The sequence below is a fragment of the Amphiura filiformis genome, chromosome 2 (genome assembly GCF_039555335.1).
Source record: "Amphiura filiformis chromosome 2, Afil_fr2py, whole genome shotgun sequence".
NCBI lineage: Eukaryota > Metazoa > Echinodermata > Ophiuroidea > Amphilepidida > Amphiuridae > Amphiura > Amphiura filiformis.
The window spans coordinates 19,018,829-19,043,773 of record NC_092629.1 but is presented as its reverse complement, the minus strand read 5'-3'; the positions used below and the strand labels follow the sequence as shown (position 1 = coordinate 19,043,773).

At 37.5% G+C, this 24,945-nt stretch overlaps 1 protein-coding gene across 1 annotated transcript; it reads right to left on the bottom strand.

Annotated features, from left to right (window-relative positions):
• Nucleotides 1–8,504: 8,504 nt before the first annotated feature.
• On the bottom strand, nucleotides 8,505–23,350 carry LOC140138788 (uronyl 2-sulfotransferase-like). The gene is made up of 5 exons (XM_072160560.1): nucleotides 23,219–23,350; nucleotides 19,860–20,010; nucleotides 15,057–15,157; nucleotides 10,245–10,408; nucleotides 8,505–8,518 (listed from the first exon to the last, which is right to left on the bottom strand). Exons 1-5 carry the CDS (start codon nucleotides 23,230–23,232, stop codon nucleotides 8,505–8,507), a joined length of 444 nt encoding a protein of 147 aa, XP_072016661.1. The 5' UTR covers nucleotides 23,233–23,350.
• Between the last annotated feature and the right edge of the window lie 1,595 nt (nucleotides 23,351–24,945).

The following is a 24,945-nucleotide window of genomic DNA, read 5'->3' as shown; positions in this document are numbered from 1 at the left end:
TTACGAAATTTTGCACTATATAAAATACCTGCCTGTCCCCGCACAGGCAGGTATGTCTGGAGTTTTTACTCTGGTATATCTGCCTATGCATGTTATGTTTCCATTTATAAATTCGTTTTTAAATGTGCTAGTGTGCGATAGGTAATTCTTCTTTCCCCTGGTATTAAGTGACTTAAGTCCGACCGTGTGAACATAACTTATGTTATTACCACGATCCAAAAGAGATAACTTCCATACAGTTAATATCATGCAGACTCACTGCAGGGATTTCCTATCTAGCAGCGCATTAGGCCTATAGTTTAATTTCGACTTCCAAAATTGTTCAGTTTTAACATCAGATCAGGCTCAAAATGCCAAAAATTACCGATCACCAAAAGGGAATGATAGAAGCATATCATAGTGAAGGAAAATCTAACCGTGAAATTGCTGAATATTGACGAGGGATCTGTTCAATATAATTTGATAAAAAAGGAGATTCATGGCTCAATGGACAATTGCCCGAAATCTGGACGGCCGATAAAAGCAAAACCAAGATAATAATAACAACCCAACCAAAATAGCGTTTGTAACAAACAATGCTGACGATGACCAGCAGTGCAGTCGGGATAACTGCAAGTCAATCATGATAACTTGTTGATAGCAACAGGGTATTGGTGTCATGATGAGCCTCATTAAACAGCGCCACCACCTTTTTCAATCGAATGTTACTGTGTAATTTACCCAAAAAAATAAGGAACTTTTTTCTTTATTTATTTTTTGTAATAAATGATGGTTCCAGGTTCCTGCAATTATGCCTATTATTGATAAAAGGGTTTATATTTTAGTAACAGTTATGTTTGATACTCTCCATATGTAGTATCATTACAATTTAACATTTTCTGAGGTTATAGGGGTGCGGAGAGACATTTCAACAGGGGAGTAAGCCTAGATAAAATATTACCGGTAATAACTGCGTGTGTGAACACAGCCACAAGTGATGAGTACAACCAGAGAACTGGTACAACCTAGGGACCGCTCATTATTAATGCGGGAGGGGGGCGGAGGAATGTTGAGCTTTATGGGTGAAAAATACCTAACCCCCCTATTGCGATGAATCAATTTCATGTAACCCCCCCCCCTATTGAATCAAACAAAATCACATAACCCCCCTTCAAGCAAACTTAAACATTAATTAATTCATGTTTGTTTGATGGGAATTCATACTATCAAATCCAATTTTTGGTGACATACCTTGTTACAGTTTCATGCTGCTACGCAGCACTTCATCAGACTGGCAACCTTGCTTCTTCTTCTTTCCTGAAGTTGCTGCCGGTGGCGGCGCCAGAAGCTGGTCGAAAATATTCGGTAAGAAATAGTTCCCTTCATCTCTGTTCATAGTGTTTCGCCCTCGTCGCCTGATCCAAATTGCCTCTCTAATCTGTATTTTGTTCCTGTTGGTCTCCCTTGATCTGATATTAGCGTCCTCCCAACCTATGACATGGTTGTTTTGCGCAACGTGGTCTGTAATAGCAGACTTATTTACTTCTGTGAGTGACATGATGCAGTCATGTCTACAGTAGAATTCATCTCGACCTTTGCAGGACTTAACCCCATTAAAAGCTATTAAACCAAGATAACACTCATTGAAACAGCTCAACTGATTAAATCGGATCTTCTCTGGTTGTGCACAAGTGACTGTTTTCATGTGCGATATCGCAATAAAGCTGGTATTCATAGCTTCAGTTGGGTAACCGATTATAAAGGAAACGAAAGGAAACTATGTTATGTGTGGCTTTGTTCACGAAATCAGACAATGTCGTGCTTTTTGTAAACCAGCATTCTTGAAAATGAGCAACATAATGATTTTTGACTTAACACGGTTTAGAAATAATTTCTTCATATTTTTGGTGTTATCTGTCGTTTACATGTCCTTCCTAAAACACAAAAGTACGACTCTCTCCAAACACCTAAATTAGCTAAAAATTTAGGACATGTTACAAAACTTTATTTTCTAGAACCTATTTAGAATAATTTAAATGTAGCTTTTACCGGTTTTTTGTGGCATCCTTCAGAAGTGAGCGGTCCGATACCAATATTTTCGGTCAAATCTCCATTCAAATAACACGGGGAGTTGGCTAGCTATGCCTTGCCCTCACTCATATTTTACAAAAGTGCGACCATTTCTGAACATCTAACCTAGCTGTAATTTTAGGTCATGTTAGAGAAATATATTTGCTAGAAGTTTTGGAGAATAAATAAAATATTGGCTGGTTATTTTTCACACAGTGATGTTAATTCTAAGCAAGTGTCCATTCTTCCAACATACATCATTTGTAGGAGTCACGCGTCAATGGTGAGAGCACTGTGTATTGTGTATAGGAAAACGGACAGTAACTGCAGTATGAATGTTTTCTCTGTGACCGGGTGTGTACCCCGCGTGCTGCCTTCTCCGCTTCTCCTTGATGTTCCTTGAGGCGTGTACCAAACAAGCGTGAAGTTTCACCGATGTAGGTCTTGTTACAATTCTTGCATGGGATTTCATAGACGCAGTCCGAGGTTTGTGATATGTCCCGTTTGTCCTTAGGGTGAACTAAGATATTGCGAATTGTTTTGTGTGGTTTGAAAGCTGTCGCTACACACAAAACAAAATTCTACGGCGAATAGAATACCTTTATCAGTGGGCAAAATGTCAAAAATCGTCCAGCGGACCCACTACCGACGAGATGCTGAAATGGGCCGAAATGAGCATAATTGTGGCCTATTAAAAATATAAGACCACACCCTTAAAATGAACTCATCGCAATATTCAAATTCGACAAGTATGACAACTCCGAAGGGACATAAGAGAATCTTTTCAAAATCACAAGGCCAATCTATTTAAATATTTGATTCAAAACGAATAGGATAACATGGAAAGAAAACTGATCCCGCCCGGGAATCGAACCCGGACCTCACGTTTATAAGCCGGCGCCTTAACCACTCTGCAACGCGGGAGCTGTATGATTTATAGGTTGGCTGAAATTCGAACCATCAGCGGTCACTTAAACTTATCGGCGAACCTGGAGACAAAATATGCTTATTTTGAATATATATTTCCCGTCGATCGTACCATTCTCGCATTTACGGCCCCAGCAACTATGGGCTATTTGCGGGGAGAAGATAAGTATAAGTAGCCGCTTATTTTATTCAGCTTAATCATGTAGCTCCCGTGGCTGAATGGTTGTCAAGGCATATGTCTCGTAAACCTGAGGTCGCAGGTTAGTTTCTCGTGCGGGATCACCTTGTTTAGTTGTCTGAAAACGTTTATTTTATGAATCGGATCAACTAATCAAATTTGAGTAATGTTTCTTGTCAAAAATGACCAAAAAGGTCAAATTTGAATAGTTTGTCTTGTCCGAGGGGGTTTAACATAATCTTATCAAAATTAAATGCTTAAACTCGTCAATTAATAATGAGTTTCAGATCTTGTCAATTTGAATAGTTACGTGTTAAAATAAAACATAAACTATACTTTGATCACAGCTCGAAATCTGCGGATTAATACCAAAATAGTTTTTATTTTGACAATTGCCCTGTAACATCACGAATTATTAATTCAAGTTCTATACTTTGTCTACTTTCTTTATCACACAAAACAAGACGTGTCAACTAATAGCACTCTTGACGTGGGTCTATTTTTCGGGTGGGTAGAAAAAAGTACGTCCGAAGACAAAGTAACCGGTCTTGGATGTGCGAACAGACTCATATTTGACACACTGAGCGTGTTTATAGTGGGAGCAGATGTGCGGTACATTGCGGTACAATTTCTACCCGGTTAGAGATTATCCGGATACTTGCCCCAATATAAACACTAGCAGTATATGTATGTACGGTACATCGATATCCTTCTCAATCGAAGGATATTGTGGCGAGATATTCCCACTATAAACACACCAGTATAAATTGTGTGCGGTATTACCGGAAGTAGGAGCTTCTTCATGATGCGTAGGATGCGCGCAGGACATTCGGAACATACTGCAGTTACTGTCCGTTTTCCTATACACAATACACAGTGCTCTCACCATTGACGCGTGACCCCTACAAATGATGTATGTTGGGAGAATGGACACTTGCCTAGTTAACATCACTGTGTGAAAAATAACCAGCCAATATTTTATTTATTCTCCAAAACTTCTAGCAAATATATTTCTCTAACATGACCTAAAATTACAGCTAGGTTAGATGTTCAGAAATGGTCGTACTTTTGTAAAATATGAGTGAGGGCAAGGCATAGCTAGCCAACTCCCCGTGTTATTTGAATGGAGATTTGACCGAAAATATTGGTATCGGACCGCTCACTTCTGAAGGATGCCACAAAAAAACCGGTAAAAGCTACATTTAAATTATTCTAAATAGGTTCTAGAAAATAAAGTTTTGTAACATGTCCTAAATTTTTAGCTAATTTAGGTGTTTGGAGAGGGTCGTACTTTTGTGTTTTAGGAAGGACATGTAAACGACAGATAACACCAAAAATATAAAGAAATTATTTCTAAACCGTGTTAAGTCAAAAATCATTATGTTGCTCATTTTCAAGAATGCTGGTTTACAAAAAGCACGACATTGTCTGATTTCGTGAACAAAGCCACACATAACATTGTTTCCTTTCGTTTCCTTTATAATCGGTTACCCAACTGAAGCTATGAATACCAGCTTTATTGCGATATCGCACATGAAAACAGTCACTTGTGCACAACCAGAGAAGATCCGATTTAATCAGTTGAGCTGTTTCAATGAGTGTTATCTTGGTTTAATAGCTTTTAATGGGGTTAAGTCCTGCAAAGGTCGAGATGAATTCTACTGTAGACATGACTGCATCATGACGATTCTCACCCCAAGAGTTATCAAAACAGAAGCTACATGTTCACCGCCATGATCATTATTGTTGAATGGGCTGTTTATAGCTCGCGCCACAATATTCCCCGTGTGACCTCGGGGTCATTGCAAATGTACGATAATGTTAGTTGGTATATAAGCTTATATAATTTGTGCGGTAAATGTGTCCCACTATAAACAGCAAGAGTATCGGTACATATACAAGGATTATCGTGTACGGTATACTCAAAATGCGGTCATATTATTATTCCCTACCAATAGCAAATTTTAATAGTGATTTGAATATATTTATTTGGGGATTCAAAGCTATTTCTATGATTGTTTTGGGTAAGAAAGGCTATCCAATGACACCACCCAAAGAATACTAAATCACTCATTGGTTTACCTGTGGGTGGATTCATAAACTCTGCCACAAGTCCGTGAAATAAATCAGGAGCTAATCTTTCTAATATCGTGACTGTAGACTCATAATCGTCATTGATGCCAACAAATAAATACTCTTCTTCTATATGCTTCTTAGCTTGCTGCAATGACCATTCTGACGGTTCACTATAAGAAAGATGCAAAGGTGTCACTTGGTATTATCAGGGGATTGACAGTGGTTCGCCGATTCTCCAAATTTGGTCAAATTTGCACGCTACGGTATGCTGTACAGAAGCTGCCGCGAACCACAAAATTTGACACACGTATGGGGGCCGCCATGGGGTGCTTATTTTGTTTGTGTCTCAATCTTGAGGCTCCATTCCAAAAATGTTTTTTAGTTTTTGATATTGGCCTTATTTTTTGAGATATTGACCATATAAGGCATCAAAATGAACTTTTTAAAATCACAAACGCCTATTTGCACAAATGATGCCTAAAATCGGAAATAGACCAAAATATTAAAAAAAAATAGGAAAACCGTTCCTTGAGTCGATCATGCTTCTTACGATGATCATATTTGCTTACCTATAGATGCTGTATTTATTGAGTTATCGTGTACCTAAATCGTCATTTTACCGAGAAAATTAACATTGAAATAATGGCCGTTGAAGTTTAAAGTGGTCACATTTTGCACTTTCATCGAATCTCACAGGAGAATGCGGCAATTTTTGTTTTTCTACCTTCTTCTACATGAACATCGGGTGAATCCACGGCCCCTTGAGAAGTTTGAGCGAAATCCATTCATAACTTGATATTTAAATCGGGAAAGAACTTGAAAAAACCCACATACGGCTAAAACGGAGCCATATGACCACTAGGTTTTTGTGAAATCAGTGCTTCCGTGGTGTTTCCATTAGATGCGCCGCGCATGCAGATAAGCGTCGCGTATGCGTAGCGTATTTGTGCGTTACCAAATTGCGAGATACGCAACGCGATGCGTTGTTGCGCGCGTGTACCCTGCTGGTACAACAAAGATTTTCTTTCCTTTTCAATTTCAAACACGAGTGGAATAGTGAAATAAAATCCTTAAAATATTGCAGTTGGAGTTTACAAATCTGGATTTTCATTCCTTGTATTTATAAAAAACATAACAAAGTACAAACACATAAAAAAACTCAATTTCGCGAAAGAAACAATGTCTATAGTACACAGCCGCGTTAAGGTATTTTGTTTCCATTGAACAGTATGCGTACCTGCAACCTGGATGAGCACCACAGAAAAATGAAATTTGAGTAGACAGTTTCACCGGTGACACACATTCATTAAGTTCTTGTAAAACGCACTCATCGAAAGTCTGTTTTAGTGGATGGAAAATGAAATAGTAAGAGAGGAAGTTGTTATAAACACGATAATACTTATAACAGTTAGCAGCCTGCACAACCGATTCTTTTGTTTGGCAAGGCTCACTCAGTCATTTAATGAGGCAATACAAACGATCGAATTTGGTGTTGAAATGAGCTAAATTTTTAGTTACACCTTTTCGATGTAAAATTAATTTTCTCGGCCAAATGAAAAGCAATCATTTTCATTTTTTCAGTAAATGTCAGGAAAAATTGTAGTGCTTGATACTGTATTTTTTTTTTCAAATTCTAGTGTTAACTTAGGCGTGAAATTTAGTCATTTAGTGTAAGATTTTCGATTTTTATAGGCTTAAACTCTGTCCGCGAGCCTTTTTTTGGATCAACCTTTTAGCTTTTCAAAGTAAGATAGTTCGCTAATGAAGGATTTTTCCCAACTTTCTAACGCACATCACCGTGAGCGATATATCATAGTTTTGTCAGAATTTGCGTTTTCATTTCACTATTTTAACTGCCGGCTGACCATTTTTCAAAATCAACGAGTGAAATCTATAGGCTAATACTAGCATTGTGGATCGATATCCCTGGGTTTAATAGGAATACCGGCATGGCTACAGTGTTGCTAGAACTTCATGTTAGAGAAATATATTTGCTAGAAGTTTTGGAGAATAAATAAAATATTGGCTGGTTATTTTTCACACAGTGATGTTAACTAGGCAAGTGTCCATTCTTCCAACATACATCATTTGTAGGAGTCACGCGTCAATGGTGAGAGCACTGTGTATTGTGTATAGGAAAACGGACAGTAACTGCAGTATGAATGTTTTCTCTGTGACCGGGTGTGTACCCCGCGTGCTGCCTTCTCCGCTTCTCCTTGATGTTCCTTGAGGCGTGTACCAAACAAGCGTGAAGTTTCACCGATGTAGGTCTTGTTACAATTCTTGCATGGGATTTCATAGACGCAGTCCGAGGTTTGTGATATGTCCCGTTTGTCCTTAGGGTGAACTAAGATATTGCGAATTGTTTTGTGTGGTTTGAAAGCTGTCGCTACACACAAAACAAAATTCTACGGCGAATAGAATACCTTTATCAGTGGGCAAAATGTCAAAAATCGTCCAGCGGACCCACTACCGACGAGATGCTGAAATGGGCCGAAATGAGCATAATTGTGGCCTATTAAAAATATAAGACCACACCCTTAAAATGAACTCATCGCAATATTCAAATTCGACAAGTATGACAACTCCGAAGGGACATAAGAGAATCTTTTCAAAATCACAAGGCCAATCTATTTAAATATTTGATTCAAAACGAATAGGATAACATGGAAAGAAAACTGATCCCGCCCGGGAATCGAACCCGGGACCTCACGTTTATGAAGCCGGCGCCTTAACCACTCTGCAACGCGGGAGCTGTATGATTTATAGGTTGGCTGAAATTCGAACCATCAGCGGTCACTTAAACTTATCGGCGAACCTGGAGACAAAATATGCTTATTTTGAATATATATTTCCCGTCGATCGTACCATTCTCGCATTTACGGCCCCAGCAACTATGGGCTATTTGCGGGAGAAGATAAGTATAAGTAGCCGCTTATTTTATTCAGCTTAATCATGTAGCTCCCGTGGCTGAATGGTTGTCAAGGCATATGTCTCGTAAACCTGAGGTCGCAGGTTAGTTTCTCGTGCGGGATCACCTTGTTTAGTTGTCTGAAAACGTTTATTTTATGAATCGGATCAACTAATCAAATTTGAGTAATGTTTCTTGTCAAAAATGACCAAAAAGGTCAAATTTGAATAGTTTGTCTTGTCCGAGGGGGTTTAACATAATCTTATCAAAATTAAATGCTTAAACTCGTCAATTAATAATGAGTTTCAGATCTTGTCAATTTGAATAGTTACGTGTTAAAATAAAACATAAACTATACTTTGATCACAGCTCGAAATCTGCGGATTAATACCAAAATAGTTTTTATTTTGACAATTGCCCTGTAACATCACGAATTATTAATTCAAGTTCTATACTTTGTCTACTTTCTTTATCACACAAAACAAGACGTGTCAACTAATAGCACTCTTGACGTGGGTCTATTTTTCGGGTGGGTAGAAAAAAGTACGTCCGAAGACAAAGTAACCGGTCTTGGATGTGCGAACAGACTCCTATTTGACACACTGAGCGTGTTTATAGTGGGAGCAGATGTGCGGTACATTGCGGTACAATTTCTACCCGGTTAGAGATTATCCGGATACTTGCCCCAATATAAACACTAGCAGTATATGTATGTACGGTACATCGATATCCTTCTCAACCGAAGGATATTGTGGCGAGATATTCCCACTATAAACACACCAGTATAAATTGTGTGCGGTATTACCGGAAGTAGGAGCTTCTTCATGATGCGTAGGATGCGCGCAGGACATTCGGAACATACTGCAGTTACTGTCCGTTTTCCTATACACAATACACAGTGCTCTCACCATTGACGCGTGACCCCTACAAATGATGTATGTTGGGAGAATGGACACTTGCCTAGTTAACATCACTGTGTGAAAAATAACCAGCCAATATTTTATTTATTCTCCAAAACTTCTAGCAAATATATTTCTCTAACATGACCTAAAATTACAGCTAGGTTAGATGTTCAGAAATGGTCGTACTTTTGTAAAATATGAGTGAGGGCAAGGCATAGCTAGCCAACTCCCCGTGTTATTTGAATGGAGATTTGACCGAAAATATTGGTATCGGACCGCTCACTTCTGAAGGATGCCACAAAAAAACCGGTAAAAGCTACATTTAAATTATTCTAAATAGGTTCTAGAAAATAAAGTTTTGTAACATGTCCTAAATTTTAGCTAATTTAGGTGTTTGGAGAGGTCGTACTTTTGTGTTTTAGGAAGGACATGTAAACGACAGATAACACCAAAAATATGAAGAAATTATTTCTAAACCGTGTTAAGTCAAAAATCATTATGTTGCTCATTTTCAAGAATGCTGGTTTACAAAAGCACGACATTGTCTGATTTCGTGAACAAAGCCACACATAACATTGTTTCCTTTCGTTTCCTTTATAATCGGTTACCCAACTGAAGCTATGAATACCAGCTTTATTGCGATATCGCACATGAAAACAGTCACTTGTGCACAACCAGAGAAGATCCGATTTAATCAGTTGAGCTGTTTCAATGAGTGTTATCTTGGTTTAATAGCTTTTAATGGGGTTAAGTCCTGCAAAGGTCGAGATGAATTCTACTGTAGACATGACTGCATCATGACGATTCTCACCCCAAGAGTTATCAAAACAGAAGCTACATGTTCACCGCCATGATCATTATTGTTGAATGGGCTGTTTATAGCTCGCGCCACAATATTCCCCGTGTGACCTCTCGGGGTCATTGCAAATGTACGATAATGTTAGTTGGTATATAAGCTTATATAATTTGTGCGGTAAATGTGTCCCACTATAAACAGCAAGAGTATCGGTACATATACAAGGATTATCGTGTACGGTATACTCAAAATGCGGTCATATTATTATTCCCTACCAATAGCAAATTTTAATAGTGATTTGAATATATTTATTTGGGGATTCAAAGCTATTTCTATGATTGTTTTGGGTAAGAAAGGCTATCCAATGACACCACCCAAAGAATACTAAATCACTCATTGGTTTACCTGTGGGTGGATTCATAAACTCTGCCACAAGTCCGTGAAATAAATCAGGAGCTAATCTTTCTAATATCGTGACTGTAGACTCATAATCGTCATTGATGCCAACAAATAAATACTCTTCTTCTATATGCTTCTTAGCTTGCTGCAATGACCATTCTGACGGTTCACTATAAGAAAGATGCAAAGGTGTCACTTGGTATTATCAGGGGATTGACAGTGGTTCGCCGATTCTCCAAATTTGGCCAAATTTGCACGCTACGGTATGCTGTACAGAAGCTGCCGCGAACCACAAAATTTGACACACGTATGGGGGCCGCCATGGGGTGCTTATTTTGTTTGTGTCTCAATCTTGAGGCTCCATTCCAAAAAATGTTTTTTTAGTTTTTTGATATTGGCCTTATTTTTTGAGATATTGACCATATAAGGCATCAAAATGAACTTTTTAAAATCACAAACGCCTATTTGCACAAATGATGCCTAAAATCGGAAATAGACCAAAATATAAAAAAAAATAGGAAAACCGTTCCTTGAGTCGATCATGCTTCTTACGATGATCATATTTGCTTACCTATAGATGCTGTATTTATTGAGTTATCGTGTACCTAAATCGTCATTTTACCGAGAAAATTAACATTGAAATAATGGCCGTTGAAGTTTAAAGTGGTCACATTTTGCACTTTCATCGAATCTCACAGGAGAATGCGGCAATTTTTGTTTTTCTACCTTTAGTCCTGGCCCTAGCTAGAACCCGGCCTACACCGGATAGGGCAGAGATTTTGACACTTGATTTGGGTTATTGGACCTTTGAGGTTAACGAATCACAGAGGTGCTTTTGCGAAAGCGGCTGCGAATTCGAGAAATCCAAGATGGCCGCCGGCGGCCATTTTGAAAATTTTAAATTTTAGTTTTCACTCAATATTCATGTGTAATACATCATTCTATAGGTTTTTGAATACAAGGAATCAATTTCTGACATTATTTTTATGATTGAAGGTCAGTATAACATGTTTACATTCAAAATGGCTGCCAAATGGTTGCCAAAAGATGGGGTTTTCATTAAAATGTATTTAGAATTCAATATTTTAACTTATTTGATGTTAAAAATAACCATGGGTTGCTGATATTATGGTCAGTTGTCTATGTCATTTCTATCATCTCCTGGATATGTGTAAAAATCAAAATGGCTGCCAAAATGGCCGCCAAAATCGTTTTTTTTCATTAAAATGTGTTACAGGAGTATTATGAAGTACCAGATTTACAATGAAATGGTGCCAAACATTGTGTTCTTTTGTATTCAAAGTATCTCTCTGGTAAAGGGGTAAAAATATGACATCAGCATCAATTAATATGATCTCATGGGCATGTAAACATTCAAAATGGCCGCCAAAATGGCTGCAAAAACATGATTTTTCATTAAAATGATATTTAAAACAGCATTTTAATAGATGTTGTGTTAAATATTTTCATTGAACGCTGATATAATGTTAAAGGAGTATTTCTATCCAAATTTCTTCCTGCTCATGTGTTTTTACATTCATGAAAGAAACCTAAACCCAAATTTTCATGCAAATCGGACATTCAGTTGGCGAATTATGGGCTATAACATATATTTCAATGGTCCATAGGATTGTGTGTGATACTTTCGTTGTCGACAGAATGAAATTCAAAATCGAACATTTCGGCCCGTTTCTCTAGATATAAATTATAAATTTATAAGATAAATTTGCAAGATTCCTTTTGCACATGATCATTATGCACCTAGTAAGGGAGACCGGGACAGGTTGGCCCCTTTTCCCCACTTATCTGGAGAGCTCAGTTTGTGGGTTAGGAGGCTCTCATGATCAATTTGATACTTGAGAGCTGTTTACTCTAGGTAAATGCTAACAAATTTATATGGCTCTGTGACTTACACAAAAGTTAAATTAGTTGTAGGAGAGAGCGAAAAGAAAATTAACCAGGCCGGGGCAGGTTGGCCCACCAAACGGGGCAGGTTGGCCCTCTATGCACAACCGTGTGTTATTGCCATATTTCTTTCCAATAAAACATTCTAAAGTTACAACTGCGGTAAGATATCACCTATCATAGTTCCAAGATAATCAAAAATAAAATTCATTTTGCGCCATCATGGGTCATTCTTGAGGAAATAGCTAAAATCAAGGAAATAACGTTAACCAATCATCTTATAAAACCCATAACGAAAAACTGAAAGGCTGTGGATAACAATTGTAATTGACTTTTTTGTTCATTATTAACTATTCTGAGTGATGAATTACTTTTTATGTACAAATTCCCAATTATAAAGAAATATGATATTGAAATATTGCTATTTCCAGTCAAAAAGTGCTCAAATAGGACAACAATATAGTTTTTTTTGTACTATACTCCGCCTTTGAACAATTTTATCCATGGAACTGACTAGTGTTGGTGTGTAAATTGTATTTTGCTTCATTTGACACAAAATGGGTGAAATGGAGAAAGTATGCATAACTCTTGCCCATAAACACAATGGGGGCAACCTGCCCCAGCACAAGTGGGCCAACCTGCCCCATAGTCTATTTTTTGTTTTCCATCAAATTCCGCAAAACAGAAACAGGATGGAAAGCTTTCAACTATATGGCATTTTAAGCAAGACCCATACCTTCCAGCAACTTACAATTTACATAATGTATTATGTGCAACAATAGTGCTTTCTTTCCTTTCTTTTTTCTCCAAAATGACCATGCAAGTAGTTTTCAAATTGATAATATTATGTCTCAACAACATGTAATTTATCTGATTTTTGAAGGAAATGGTGCCACATGAGTGCTTTCTTCGAGATCCAAAAATATCTTTGTGGCAGAAGGGTAACGTAAAATATGTCATTCAAAATTATCCCATGGGTAAGTTCAAAGAAATAAAAGTGACTCCCAAAATGGCCACCAAAATATTATTTTTTCATCAAAATCTGTTACAGCTGCACTAGGTATCTGGTTTTTAAGGGGATGGTGCCATAAAAGGAGAGTATTTTCGCACATAATCATTATAGCATAGCAGTAATAGGAAAACAGCATGGACTTATGGGTAATTGGGCATGTTTAAAATTCAACTTGGCCACCAAAATAATATTTTGGATGTTGGTGTAACAGTTATATTCTTTTAAATGACTGTTACACCAACTTTCAAGATACCAGTTTTTTACAGGAGATGTCATTTTTTCAGCCTCATGGCATATGGTTAACATTCTGTCGTAAAATGATTCTGCCGGCATGCTCATACCAACGGGACCCCTTATATACTAGGTGCATAATGATCATGTGCAAGAGGAATCTTGCAAATATATTCCCTTTCCAGAGAAACCGGCCAACATGTTCGATTTTGAATTTTATTCTGTCGCCAACGAAAGTATAACACACAATTCTATGGACCATTGAAATATACGGTATGTTATAGTCCATAATTCGCCAACGGAATGTCCGATTTGCATGAAATTTAGGATTTAAGATTCTTTTATGAATGTAAAAACACATGAGCAGGAAGAAATTGGGATAGAAATATCCCTTTAACATTATATCAGCGTTCCATGGAAATATTTAACACAACATCTATTAAAATGCTGTTTTAAATACCATTTTAATGAAAAAATCATGTTTTGCAGCCATTTTGGCGGCCATTTTGAATGTTTACATGCCCATATGAGATAATATTAATTGATGCCGATGTCATATTGTTACCCCTTTACCAGAGGGATACTTTGAATACAAAAGAACACAATGTTTGGCACCATTTCATTGTAAATCTGGTACTTTATAATACTCCTGTAACACATTTTAATGAAAAAAGACTATTTTGGCGGCCATTTTGGCAGCCATTTTGATTTTTAAACATATCTAGGAGATGATAGAAATGACATAGACAACTGACCATAATATCAGCATCCCATGGTTATTTTTAACATCAAATAAGTTAAAATATTGAATTCTAAATGCATTTTAATGAAAACCCCATCTTTTGGCAACCATTCGGCGGCCATTTTGAATGTAAACATGTTATACTGACCTTCAATCATAAAAATAATGTCAGAAATTGATTCCTTGTATGCAAAAACCTATAGAATGATGTATTACACATGAATATTGAGTGAAAACTAAAATTTAAAATTTTCAAAATGGCCGCCGGCGGCCATTATGGAACTCTCGAATTCGCAGCCGCTTTCGCAAAAGCACCTCCGTGATTCTTTAACCTCAAAGGTCCAATAACCCAAATCAAGTGTCAAAATCTCTGCCCTATCCGGTGTAGGCCGGGTTCTAGCTAGGGCCTGGACTACTTCTTCTACATGAACATCGGGTGAATCCACGGCCCCTTGAGAAGTTTGAGCGAAATCCATTCATAACTTGATATTTAAATCGGGAAAGAACTTGAAAAAACCCACATACGGCTAAAACGGAGCCATATGACCACTAGGTTTTTGTGAAATCAGTGCTTCCGTGGTGTTTCCATTAGATGCGCCGCGCATGCAGATAAGCGTCGCGTATGCGTAGCGTATTTGTGCGTTACCAAATTGCGAGATACGCAACGCGATGCGTTGTTGCGCGCGTGTACCCTGCTGGTACAACAAAGATTTTCTTTCCTTTTCAATTTCAAACACGAGTGGAATAGTGAAATAAAATCCTTAAAATATTGCAGTTGGAGTTTACAAATCTGGATTTTCATTCCTTGTATTTATAAAAAACATAACAAAGTACAAACACATAAAAAAACTCAATTTCGCGAAAGAAACAATGTCTATAGTACACAGCCGCGTTAAGGTATTTTGTTTCCATTGAACAGTATGCGTACCTGCAACCTGGATGAGCACCACAGAAAAATGAAATTTGAGTAGACAGTTTCACCGGTGACACACATTCATTAAGTTCTTGTAAAACGCACTCATCGAAAGTCTGTTTTAGTGGATGGAAAATGAAATAGTAAGAGAGGAAGTTGTTATAAACACGATAATACTTATAACAGTTAGCAGCCTGCACAACCGATTCTTTTGTTTGGCAAGGCTCACTCAGTCATTTAATGAGGCAATACAAACGATCGAATTTGGTGTTGAAATGAGCTAAATTTTTAGTTACACCTTTTCGATGTAAAATTAATTTTCTCGGCCAAATGAAAAGCAATCATTTTCATTTTTTCAGTAAATGTCAGGAAAAATTGTAGTGCTTGATACTGTATTTTTTTTTCAAATTCTAGTGTTAACTTAGGCGTGAAATTTAGTCATTTAGTGTAAGATTTGCGATTTTGAGAGGCTTAAACTCTGTCCGCGAGCCTTTTTTGGATCAACCTTTTAGCTTTTCAAAGTAAGATAGTTCGCTAATGAAGGATTTTTCCCAACTTTCTAACGCACATCACCGTGAGCGATATATCATAGTTTTGTCAGAATTTGCGTTTTCATTTCACTATTTTAACTGCCGGCTGACCATTTTTCAAAATCAACGAGTGAAATCTATAGGCTAATACTAGCATTGTGGATCGATATCCCTGGGTTTAATAGGAATACCGGCATGGCTACAGTGTTGCTAGAACTTCAATATAGCAAAGAAATTCCCAGGCCTATAGCGCTCCTACTGATCATGTTTAACCAGAACACTCAATTGGGGATTTGGGCTACCAAATCGCTGGTCGGGCAATTTGCTTTCAATGGAAAATTGACCTGGATAAACAACAAAGGAAATATCGACTATTTCTGTTGGTTGCTCTCGAGATAAAAGTACTGAGTTAGACATTTTCGGAGTAGGAAGGGAAAAAGGGTAAAATAAAAACGGAAATTCTAACAAAACTATAATATATAGACCCACACGATGTGCTTTACAGAGGTGGGAAATATCTTTCTTTAGCAAACTATATTAGTTTGAGACGCTAAAAATGAATTCCGTAAAAAGCTCGCGTGCGAACTGAAGGCCTATAAAAATCAAAATATCACACTAAAAGACACAATTTGATGCTTAATTTTAACACCAGGATTTGTAAAAAAATGTATATCCAAGCACCAAGTTTTTAACTGACATTACTGAAGAAAAAAAATATTGCTTTATATTTGACCGAGAAAATTAATTTCATAGCAAAAAGGTGTATCTCTGAATTGTGCTGATTTTAACATGTATCGATCGACTTTCAGCGCGACTAAGCATTTCTAAAGAATCGGTTGTGCAGGCTGCTAACTGATAAGACTCCTGTTAGCGTCTTTTTCAAGCTGTTTTAAAGCGAAAATCATTAGAGGTATAAATGTAATTGATTGAACTAGGGACAATGAACAACATACGCGATCGAAAAGGCTATAAAAACACGCATTATTAATCTATATACTGTGGATATCACAACACTAGGTATCCATAATATTGGCCCAATATTTCATGAACCTGGACGAAAAAATGTTATTTTAAAAAAGAATTTGATTTTGTGTGTGTGTTTTTTTTAAGCTTTTTCAATAGACAAGAAATAGCCACATAGATTGCCGGCCATTAAAATGACTAAAGGATAAATCGGGGGAAAGTTTACTATCAATGCTTTAAAGTGGAGTTGGTGGAAAAGGCCCGTTTCCTAAAGAAAGTGAGTGTTTGGTGAGAGCAGCACTATTCTGTGCGAGGATTATACGCAAAGGATATATAAATGCAAGTCTTCAGTGCAGCGGCGTAGCTGGGATTTTTTCCAAGGGGGGCAAGCCTGTATGGGGCGGGGGCCCAACTCCACCAAATTTCCCTGCACTTGGGGGGAGGTGCAGGGGACAATTTTGCCAGGCTTATTGATAATAATCGTATGGTATTGCATATCATGGATTCTCCATCTCTCTGCCCCTCTTCTCCCTCTCTCCCCCTCTCTCTCCTCTCTTTTTTCCTCGTTCTCCCTCCTTTTTCCTTGCACTAGGGGGCGGGGGCCCAAATAGCAAATTTTACATGGGGGGCACTTTCCCCCCCCCCCCCCCAGCAGCTACGCTACTGCTTCAGTGGTTTTTGCTGATCAGTAGTCTCCGCAGTAAAAGTTTGAATCAGGATGAATCAGAATCAGTTGTCCGGAACATTGAGTGCAACATAACTTTGTAAATCAACAATAAGAAGATTGACGGATAAGTAATAATCATTAGAGTGATGTATGAAGTGTATGCATCCATGTTTATGTTCAGAATCATTGTCAATTATATTATACTTTCATTAAGGGCTGGGGTATGAGCGACCTTGAAGTACAGGTATCTGGAGAAGGGAAGCAACGAGTTACCCCAAATCACAGCGACAGGTAGTGACTGGGCCGCCGAGTGCTAATATATATTTATTTTGGAAGGTTCGTGTTTGTTTTAAATTTTGGGGCGTTTTTCCAAAATTTCATATTTTTGGCGATATTTCAAAAAAGCGACATGCCAAAGACAAATCTTTTTGCACATACTTTGTTATTGCTAACACAACTCTTTTCTGCATACCTACGTTACAATTCGTTGTGGTGATTTAGTAATATTATACATTTTGTGACTGCATTTTGGCGTTTTCGATGCGATTTTAGGCTTACCGTGATTTAACGTTGATATCTGGTCTTGCTCTTTTTATAATTTTACTTTGACCGTCGGCTTTTGTAAATAACAGAATGTAGATTGGCTCTGAATAATTCAATAATTCAATACTTTTGCACACATTACAAATTGTGTTGTACTTGACTAATGGGCATTGTATTAATTAATGTAAAGACGAGGCTATGGGATTTTGCAGAAATGAAGCTTCATTATAATACTCTTAGTCAGTGGGAATGGTCTATTTTGTAGACACATAATCTGATTGGACAATCGCATGATTTCGGGTGCCGTCTAGCAGGCCGTAGACTACCCCACGTCATCATTCATTCATTCATTCATTCATTTTTTCACTCATCATATAGCAAAAAACATAGGATATATACAAAATCATAATACAAGTGAGAGTGAAGGAATCACAGGAAAGTCCAAGAAGAGGCCTGAAAGTCTGTGATCCCTTGATTGGTTAATTCATCATTTGACATGGCAGCAGATTGTCATTTCAATGAAGAAGTAACAGTAAGCTGTTGATTTATAGAACACGGATAACCTCTATAGCATGATGCAGAGAATGAACTCAAGGCGTGCTTATAATAGAATATCGATCCACATGAACAAGACATGAAACGTAGATTAGCTCAATGATATAAAGCATAAGGAGCATTCCGATTTCAATGGCTTATTGGCGAATGATGGAAGGGGGTCATGTGGGGCGGCAACGGACCGCATGCCGAGGCGAAACAAGCGACATAGTGCAGTTTTGTCCACGGCAAATTCACCGTGACCTATTCAGCCATAAACCCGCTTAGTGAAGATTAAACCGAAATATGCAGTACTAATCCATTATAGTAATCGATTGTCCAATGCACATTTCTTACCACGTGATAATATTAATCCAATGAGCGATCGAATTGTCCGCTACGGTCGACTAATCCAATCGATAATGACGCTATTGACATGTACGGGTGGAGCTCCACTGACTGAGTTTTGGGGACTTTTCACTGGTTTGCTATCATTAACTCATCAATGCGCTCCACCGTTATTATAAGGACTATGCTAATAATTTAAAGATTGACATGTAGAAAATAAACCATACTTGATTGACAGAAAGTACTAGATTTGTACCTATTACGGTTTGGTGGCACATCTCTTCCAAACGCGACCAAGTCAGAGCGGCCCGGTGAAGCAAAATGTGTATTGGATTAACACGGGAGTTTGGATAAGATGGTAGATTTCCTTTCTCATACAAATGCATGCTCCCCCGTTATTAAAGCTTATACCGTACTTGTAAAAATGCAGATATTTTGAAAAGAATAAGTAATTGAAACATAGAGCAAGTACTAAAATCAGAGCTTTTATACTTTTTGATATATGACACTAACTAGTTCATCTCCTATACCCACAGTACAGCGCTACTAATACGGGTCAATTACCTATGTGAGTGCCCCTGTGTTGTGTGCATACATGTAGTTAACAATAACTGCATGATGATTGGGGCACTTCCTCTGTCTCCCATGAAGCTACGCCACCGTCTAAAAATGAGTTGATTTTAAATTTGTATCTTTGATGTAATAAATTAATGCTGCAATACCCCTGTTTACGCAATAATGCACAACAATAACTACAACAACAATAACAAAAAGGAATTATTTGTAAATCTAATTTGCGAAAAATATTCAACCAGACAGACTTAGTAGGCCTATAAATTTCTGAATTATATAAGGCTAAAGTGAAAAAAATCAATCACTGCAGTCAGCGAGTCAATCAAATAAAAAGAAAGAAACAAAATGAACAAAAAAGAACAAAGAAAAAAACGAAAAAAAGAATGAATGAAAGAAAGAAAGAGAGAAAGAAAGAAAGAAAGAAATGAAAAAGAAAATAAAAGAAGAAAGAAAAGACAGAAGAAATTAAGAAAAAATGAGAAATTGAAGAAAAAATTCAACCACATTAACTAATTAGTGAATTAATCAATTAATTAATTAATTCAATTGATTAATTGATTAATATTAAAAAATTATTAATTAATTAATAATTAATTTATTTGTGTATGTTTCGAATAAGGTAATATTAACTGTGTGTCAATGACAAACATTTAGCCGTACCATATTAACATGTTCAGGCAGGATCCAAGCATGATGTTGCTTTAACCAGCTGTGAGATATTCGCCCATCTCCAAATCGCAAAAAGTAGTACATAGATACCATTCTTGCCAGAGGATCTCGTATAACATTGATGTAGACTGGTTGCTTCGATCTGTTGAAAATAAAAACATTTTGTGAACATTGTAAAGGGAGATACAATATTTATTATATCGCTTTTAGTCTGGCGGAATCCCGACTATAAAAGTATAATAGAAGACAGGGATAAAAGACCAGGGGCGTAGCAAGAGGCTCGGGCCCATGGACAAGGAGCATACCTAGGTTTCATTATCATTGAGGTATTGGACTTTTTATTTTTTCGGAGAGGGCAACTACGTGATTATATTTTTATATGTTCATACTACATACTCTGAAAATTTTAGAAAATTCGCACAGGTCAGATTTTTTAAAATCACATTTTTGTTCCTAAAACGGGCACTCTCTCCATAGGGCTACATGTAAAGACCAGTTATAGACAAATGACCCTAAAATAAAACTGACTTGTTCATTTTTCCTCAAATTTTGCATATGATGTAGATTTAACATCAGGAATGTAATGCAAGTGGTGTCGTTGCTGCTCTTCTAAATTCATTTATAAAATGTCCGCCCAGACCAAGGTGAGCAGTGTGGGGCCCTTTTGATGTCTCCTTTATCAACTCCTAATTCATTTTCGCATTTGCTCGGGACCCCTGGGCCCTCGAGACCCATGGACTTCGTCCACCCTGTCCACTAGGGTGGGGCAAAAACCCCTATTTTTCTCGGATCGACTTGGATAGTATTGTGCTGAAATATCAGTATGATCGAAGCATGTTTCACCCAGGCAGTAGATTTTCACAAAATCCCCACTTTTTTGCTATTTCGTACTGTATAACTCTATATAGAGACATCACTAGAAACAATATGGGAAAAATAGGTATGCCATCCTAACCAATATTAAACACTTTGCGTTGCGTAGTTTGTTTGGACCCTCTAGAGTATCACCAAATAGCAAGCAGTCTCCAATTGGTTACCATTATTCTTGCTAAAGACACGTAAGTTAAATAGTAATGATATTTGAGTTGCTATATTAAGGGGTTGGGGTAGCATTATGGAGCATTTCCCCAGTTCTAATGAGTGAAATTTCCCAAATGTGGTCTTGTTGCATAGATATGAACTGCAGCATTGCCAAAAATAAATGATATATGATTTTCGGCTATCCATGTTTTGACCAGAGGTCAAAAGGTCACACGGCTTTGAAAATTACTACAAATCGGGCGTCACATGACCCTTTAAGCCCTGGTCAAGTCAGAGCTGCTCTGAAATCATATCTAGTGTTATTTTTTGTACTTTTGCAGTTCATATCTAAGCAACAAGACCAATATTGTGACATTTGACTCAGTAGAACTGGGGAAATGCTCCATAATGCTACCCCATACCCCTTAATTTAGCAACTCAAATATCATCAATATTTAACTAAATACATGTCTTTAGCAAAAAAAAATAATGGAGACTGCTTGCTATTTGATGATGTTCTGAAGGGTCTGAACAAGCTACCCAAATTGTTTAATATTGGCTATGATGTCATCTCAATGCCTACTTTTCCCAGGTTGTTTCTACTGATTTCTCTATAGAGAGTTATACAGTAAGAAATAGCAAATAAGTAGGGATTTTGTGAAAAGCTATTGCCTGGGCGAAACATGCTCCGATCTTACTGATATTTTAGCACAATAGTAGTATGTACCCTAGTAAAATTCTCCGAGAGTTCCAAGTTGATCCGAGAAAAAAATGTTTTTCGCCTCACCCTACTGTCCACCCGCTTGCTACGGCCCTGAAAATGACTGGTTTGCGTCTGACGTCACTGTCAATCAAACTCCCTACGATCCTTGATTGGTTAATAGCGCGTAAAAGGAAGGTCGATTTATCTGTTGCAGATCGGAGAAAAGGAATGCCAGAAAATGGCGAAAAATTACGTACTTTTACAAGGCAAAAAGCGACTTTTCTAGGCATTGTTAACATGGTGCCTTCAGGAAAGAAAGTTTCCTACTTTAAAGACCCAACTTTTGAGATGGTTTGTATGTTTGAAGGTGCACAATTTACAATAAGGCGACCGGTATTACTGACGCGTTCAGTAACTCATCATCACGACACTTGTAAACAAACCGTGCTGAGTTTGATTGACAGATGACGTCAGACGCAAACTAGTCTTCTTATCTCTGTCCACAATTATAGTGACATACTGCAGTTACTGTCCGTTTTCCTATACACAATACACAGTGCTCTCACCATTGACGCGCGACCTTTACAAAATAATAGTGTATGTTAGAAGTATATTGCGTTTGCCTAGTTAACATCACTGTGTGAAAAATAACCGGCCAATATTTAAACTATAATTCTCCAAACTTCTAGCAAATATATTTCTCTAACATGACCTAAAATTACAGCTAGGTTAGAAGTTCAGAAATAGTCGCACTTTCGTAGAATATGAGTGAGGGCAAAGCATAGCTAGCTCATAGCTAGCCAACTCCCCGTGTTAATTGAATGGAGATTTGACCGAAAATATTGAGCTATATTGGTAACGGACCGCTCCGTTCTGAAGGATGCTACAAAAAAACCGTACAAGCTACATTTAAACTATTCTATGAAATTCGAGAAAATATAGTTTTGTAACACGTCCTAAATTTTTAGCTATTTAGGTGTTTGGAAATAGTCGCACTTTTGTGTTTTAGGAAGGATATGTAAACGACAGATAACCCCAAAAAATATGAAGAAATTATTTCCAAACCGTGTTAAGTCAACAATCATTATGTTGCTCATTTTCAAGAATGCTGGTTAACAAAAAAGCAGGCCATTGTCTCATTTCGTGAACAAAGGTCCACATACCATTGTTTCCTTGCGTTTCCTTTATAATCGGTTACCCAACTGAAGCTATAATACCAGCTTTATTGCGATATCGCACATGTAAAACAGACACATGTGCACAACCAGAGAAGATCCGATTTAATCAGTTGAGCTGTTTCAATGAGTGTTATCTTGGTTTAATAGCTTTTAATGGGGTTTAAGTCCTGCAAAGGTCGAGATGAATTCTACTGTAGACATGACTGAATCATTGGTTATGGGTTGCTTTAGCCACCAGTGTAAACGATGGATGTGTTGTGGTTGTAGTTGGCTCTAGTGGAGGTCTTGTGGAAAGTCTTTTTGAGTTCAACCCTTTTACACTCCCCTTAATTCCCTGCAGACTTTACACTTCCTACATCTTTTAAAGCTCATTCACCACTTTCATCAACCCATCCCAACATTTCCAGCTAGCCCTAAAATGCGAAATGAGAAAAACTATTTCTTCTTACCTCTCAATCGGCATAAAACGAAAATGTCCGTGGATAATAGCAGGTAGTGAACTTGTCTTATTGATAGCCTCCTTGATCCTGTTGATAAGAATCGGTGTCTATAATAGAAGAAAATGTGCTTTCTGAAACCATTTTGTCATCAAAGAATTCAGCGTATCTACTAATAGTAGTTTTTGGGTAAAGGCGTACTGCAAATAAAGTTTGCTGAAGTGGAAGTCATCATTGGTTTTCTCCAAAGTTCTGTTTTCACAAGATAAAATTATATTTTGGGAGTATTCTATCACTTTTTGGCCCTCTAAGGAACAGCTAATTTCACAACATGCAAAACCAATATGGATGTCACAATTAGCGTTCACTTGATGAATTCTCCTAATCCACCCAACATATTATATCTAGTACTTTTTCGACTGTCCCTATTCATATTGTGTGCACAATATTAACAGGGGGCACGGGAACTATACATTAGAGTAATACTATACGCCTTATACATAGCGTACATAACATTAAACTATAAAGCACTCTTCTCACTTACCATTATGTTTGTCAAAAGCCTGAGTATTTACATATTCATGAGAGAATTACACCAATTCATTGGTCAATCGCAACTCGACACAACCCAAATAGATTGACCTATCCCCATTATGACCTATCTTACCGGACGACAGTTTTCCCCCTATTCACGATATCATCATCCTTAGAGACAAAAGTTTTTCGATACGCGAAGGTAGGACTTTGCATTTTGTATGATTAAACGGGAATTAACCAATTCATTAGCAACAATAAAATGTCAGCGTCCATGGAAAGTAGGTCTTGCTGTCCGAAGCAGAAACTTCAGTCATAAATAATCATTACAAACTAGAAAGAATGCAATATCGTTGTTTTTCAATTTAAAGGGAATCTCCGGCAATCATAACCTTATATGTTAGAAAAAAAAATTATTAAGCACGAATTATATGGTTTTATTTCAAACAAACTCATATTTACCATGAAAACGAATAAAAACAGTTGGCTCTCAACACGCGATATTCAAATTTCCCGCGCGAAATTGTCTAAGTGCAATAACGTAATGGATATTTGTGCTCAATTGCCGTCAGCCTTCATTGTATTACTGGGACGTCATTGCACTCGACGATTTCGGTGCCCGGGAATTTTGAATATCACGTGTTGAGAGACGGATGTTTTTATGGTCAATAGGAGTTTGTTTGAAATAAAACCACGTGATTCGTGCTTGATAATTATTGTTCTTACATGTAAGGCATAATGTTGTGCTTGCCGGAGACTTTACATAGAAGCCAATAGGCCCATTCCATGTCAACTCCAGGGATGTGCACCGCAGCACCTCTTCAATTTTTTTCTTTTTCTGTGTGGTGGTAGATATTGATGAGAAAGTAAAATCCCGAAAATTTGAGCTTCATACTCCATTTCGTTTTCCCGTGGCATCAATTTCAAATTTAGAGGGGTCAGCGTAAAAAATGTGTCGCAACGCGAAAGACGATGTTTGGAGGTCCATGAATGTATAAAGGGAACCATTTACAACTTTGAAAAGTATGTATCCTGGGGTACTTATGTGTGTAGAATTCAAATCTGGCATCAGAAAACTTGTAACTCCTTTACTTTAAAAGATATAGGGCCCTCAAAATGCAACTTCGTCCATCCGGGACCAACTTTGGGGGTCAAAACTCCAAAAGTAAAAAATAATTTTACTGTCCATTTTTTTGCTAGTCAGA

Coding starts and splice junctions, on each gene's coding strand:
- LOC140138788 (XM_072160560.1), bottom strand. Junction 15,158..19,859: donor TGCCTGAACATGTTAATATG/GTACGGCTAAAT, acceptor CCACTAAAACAG/ACTTTCGATGAGTGCGTTTT. Junction 10,409..15,056: donor GGTGCTCATCCAGGTTGCAG/GTACGCATACTG, acceptor TCTTTCTTATAG/TGAACCGTCAGAATGGTCAT.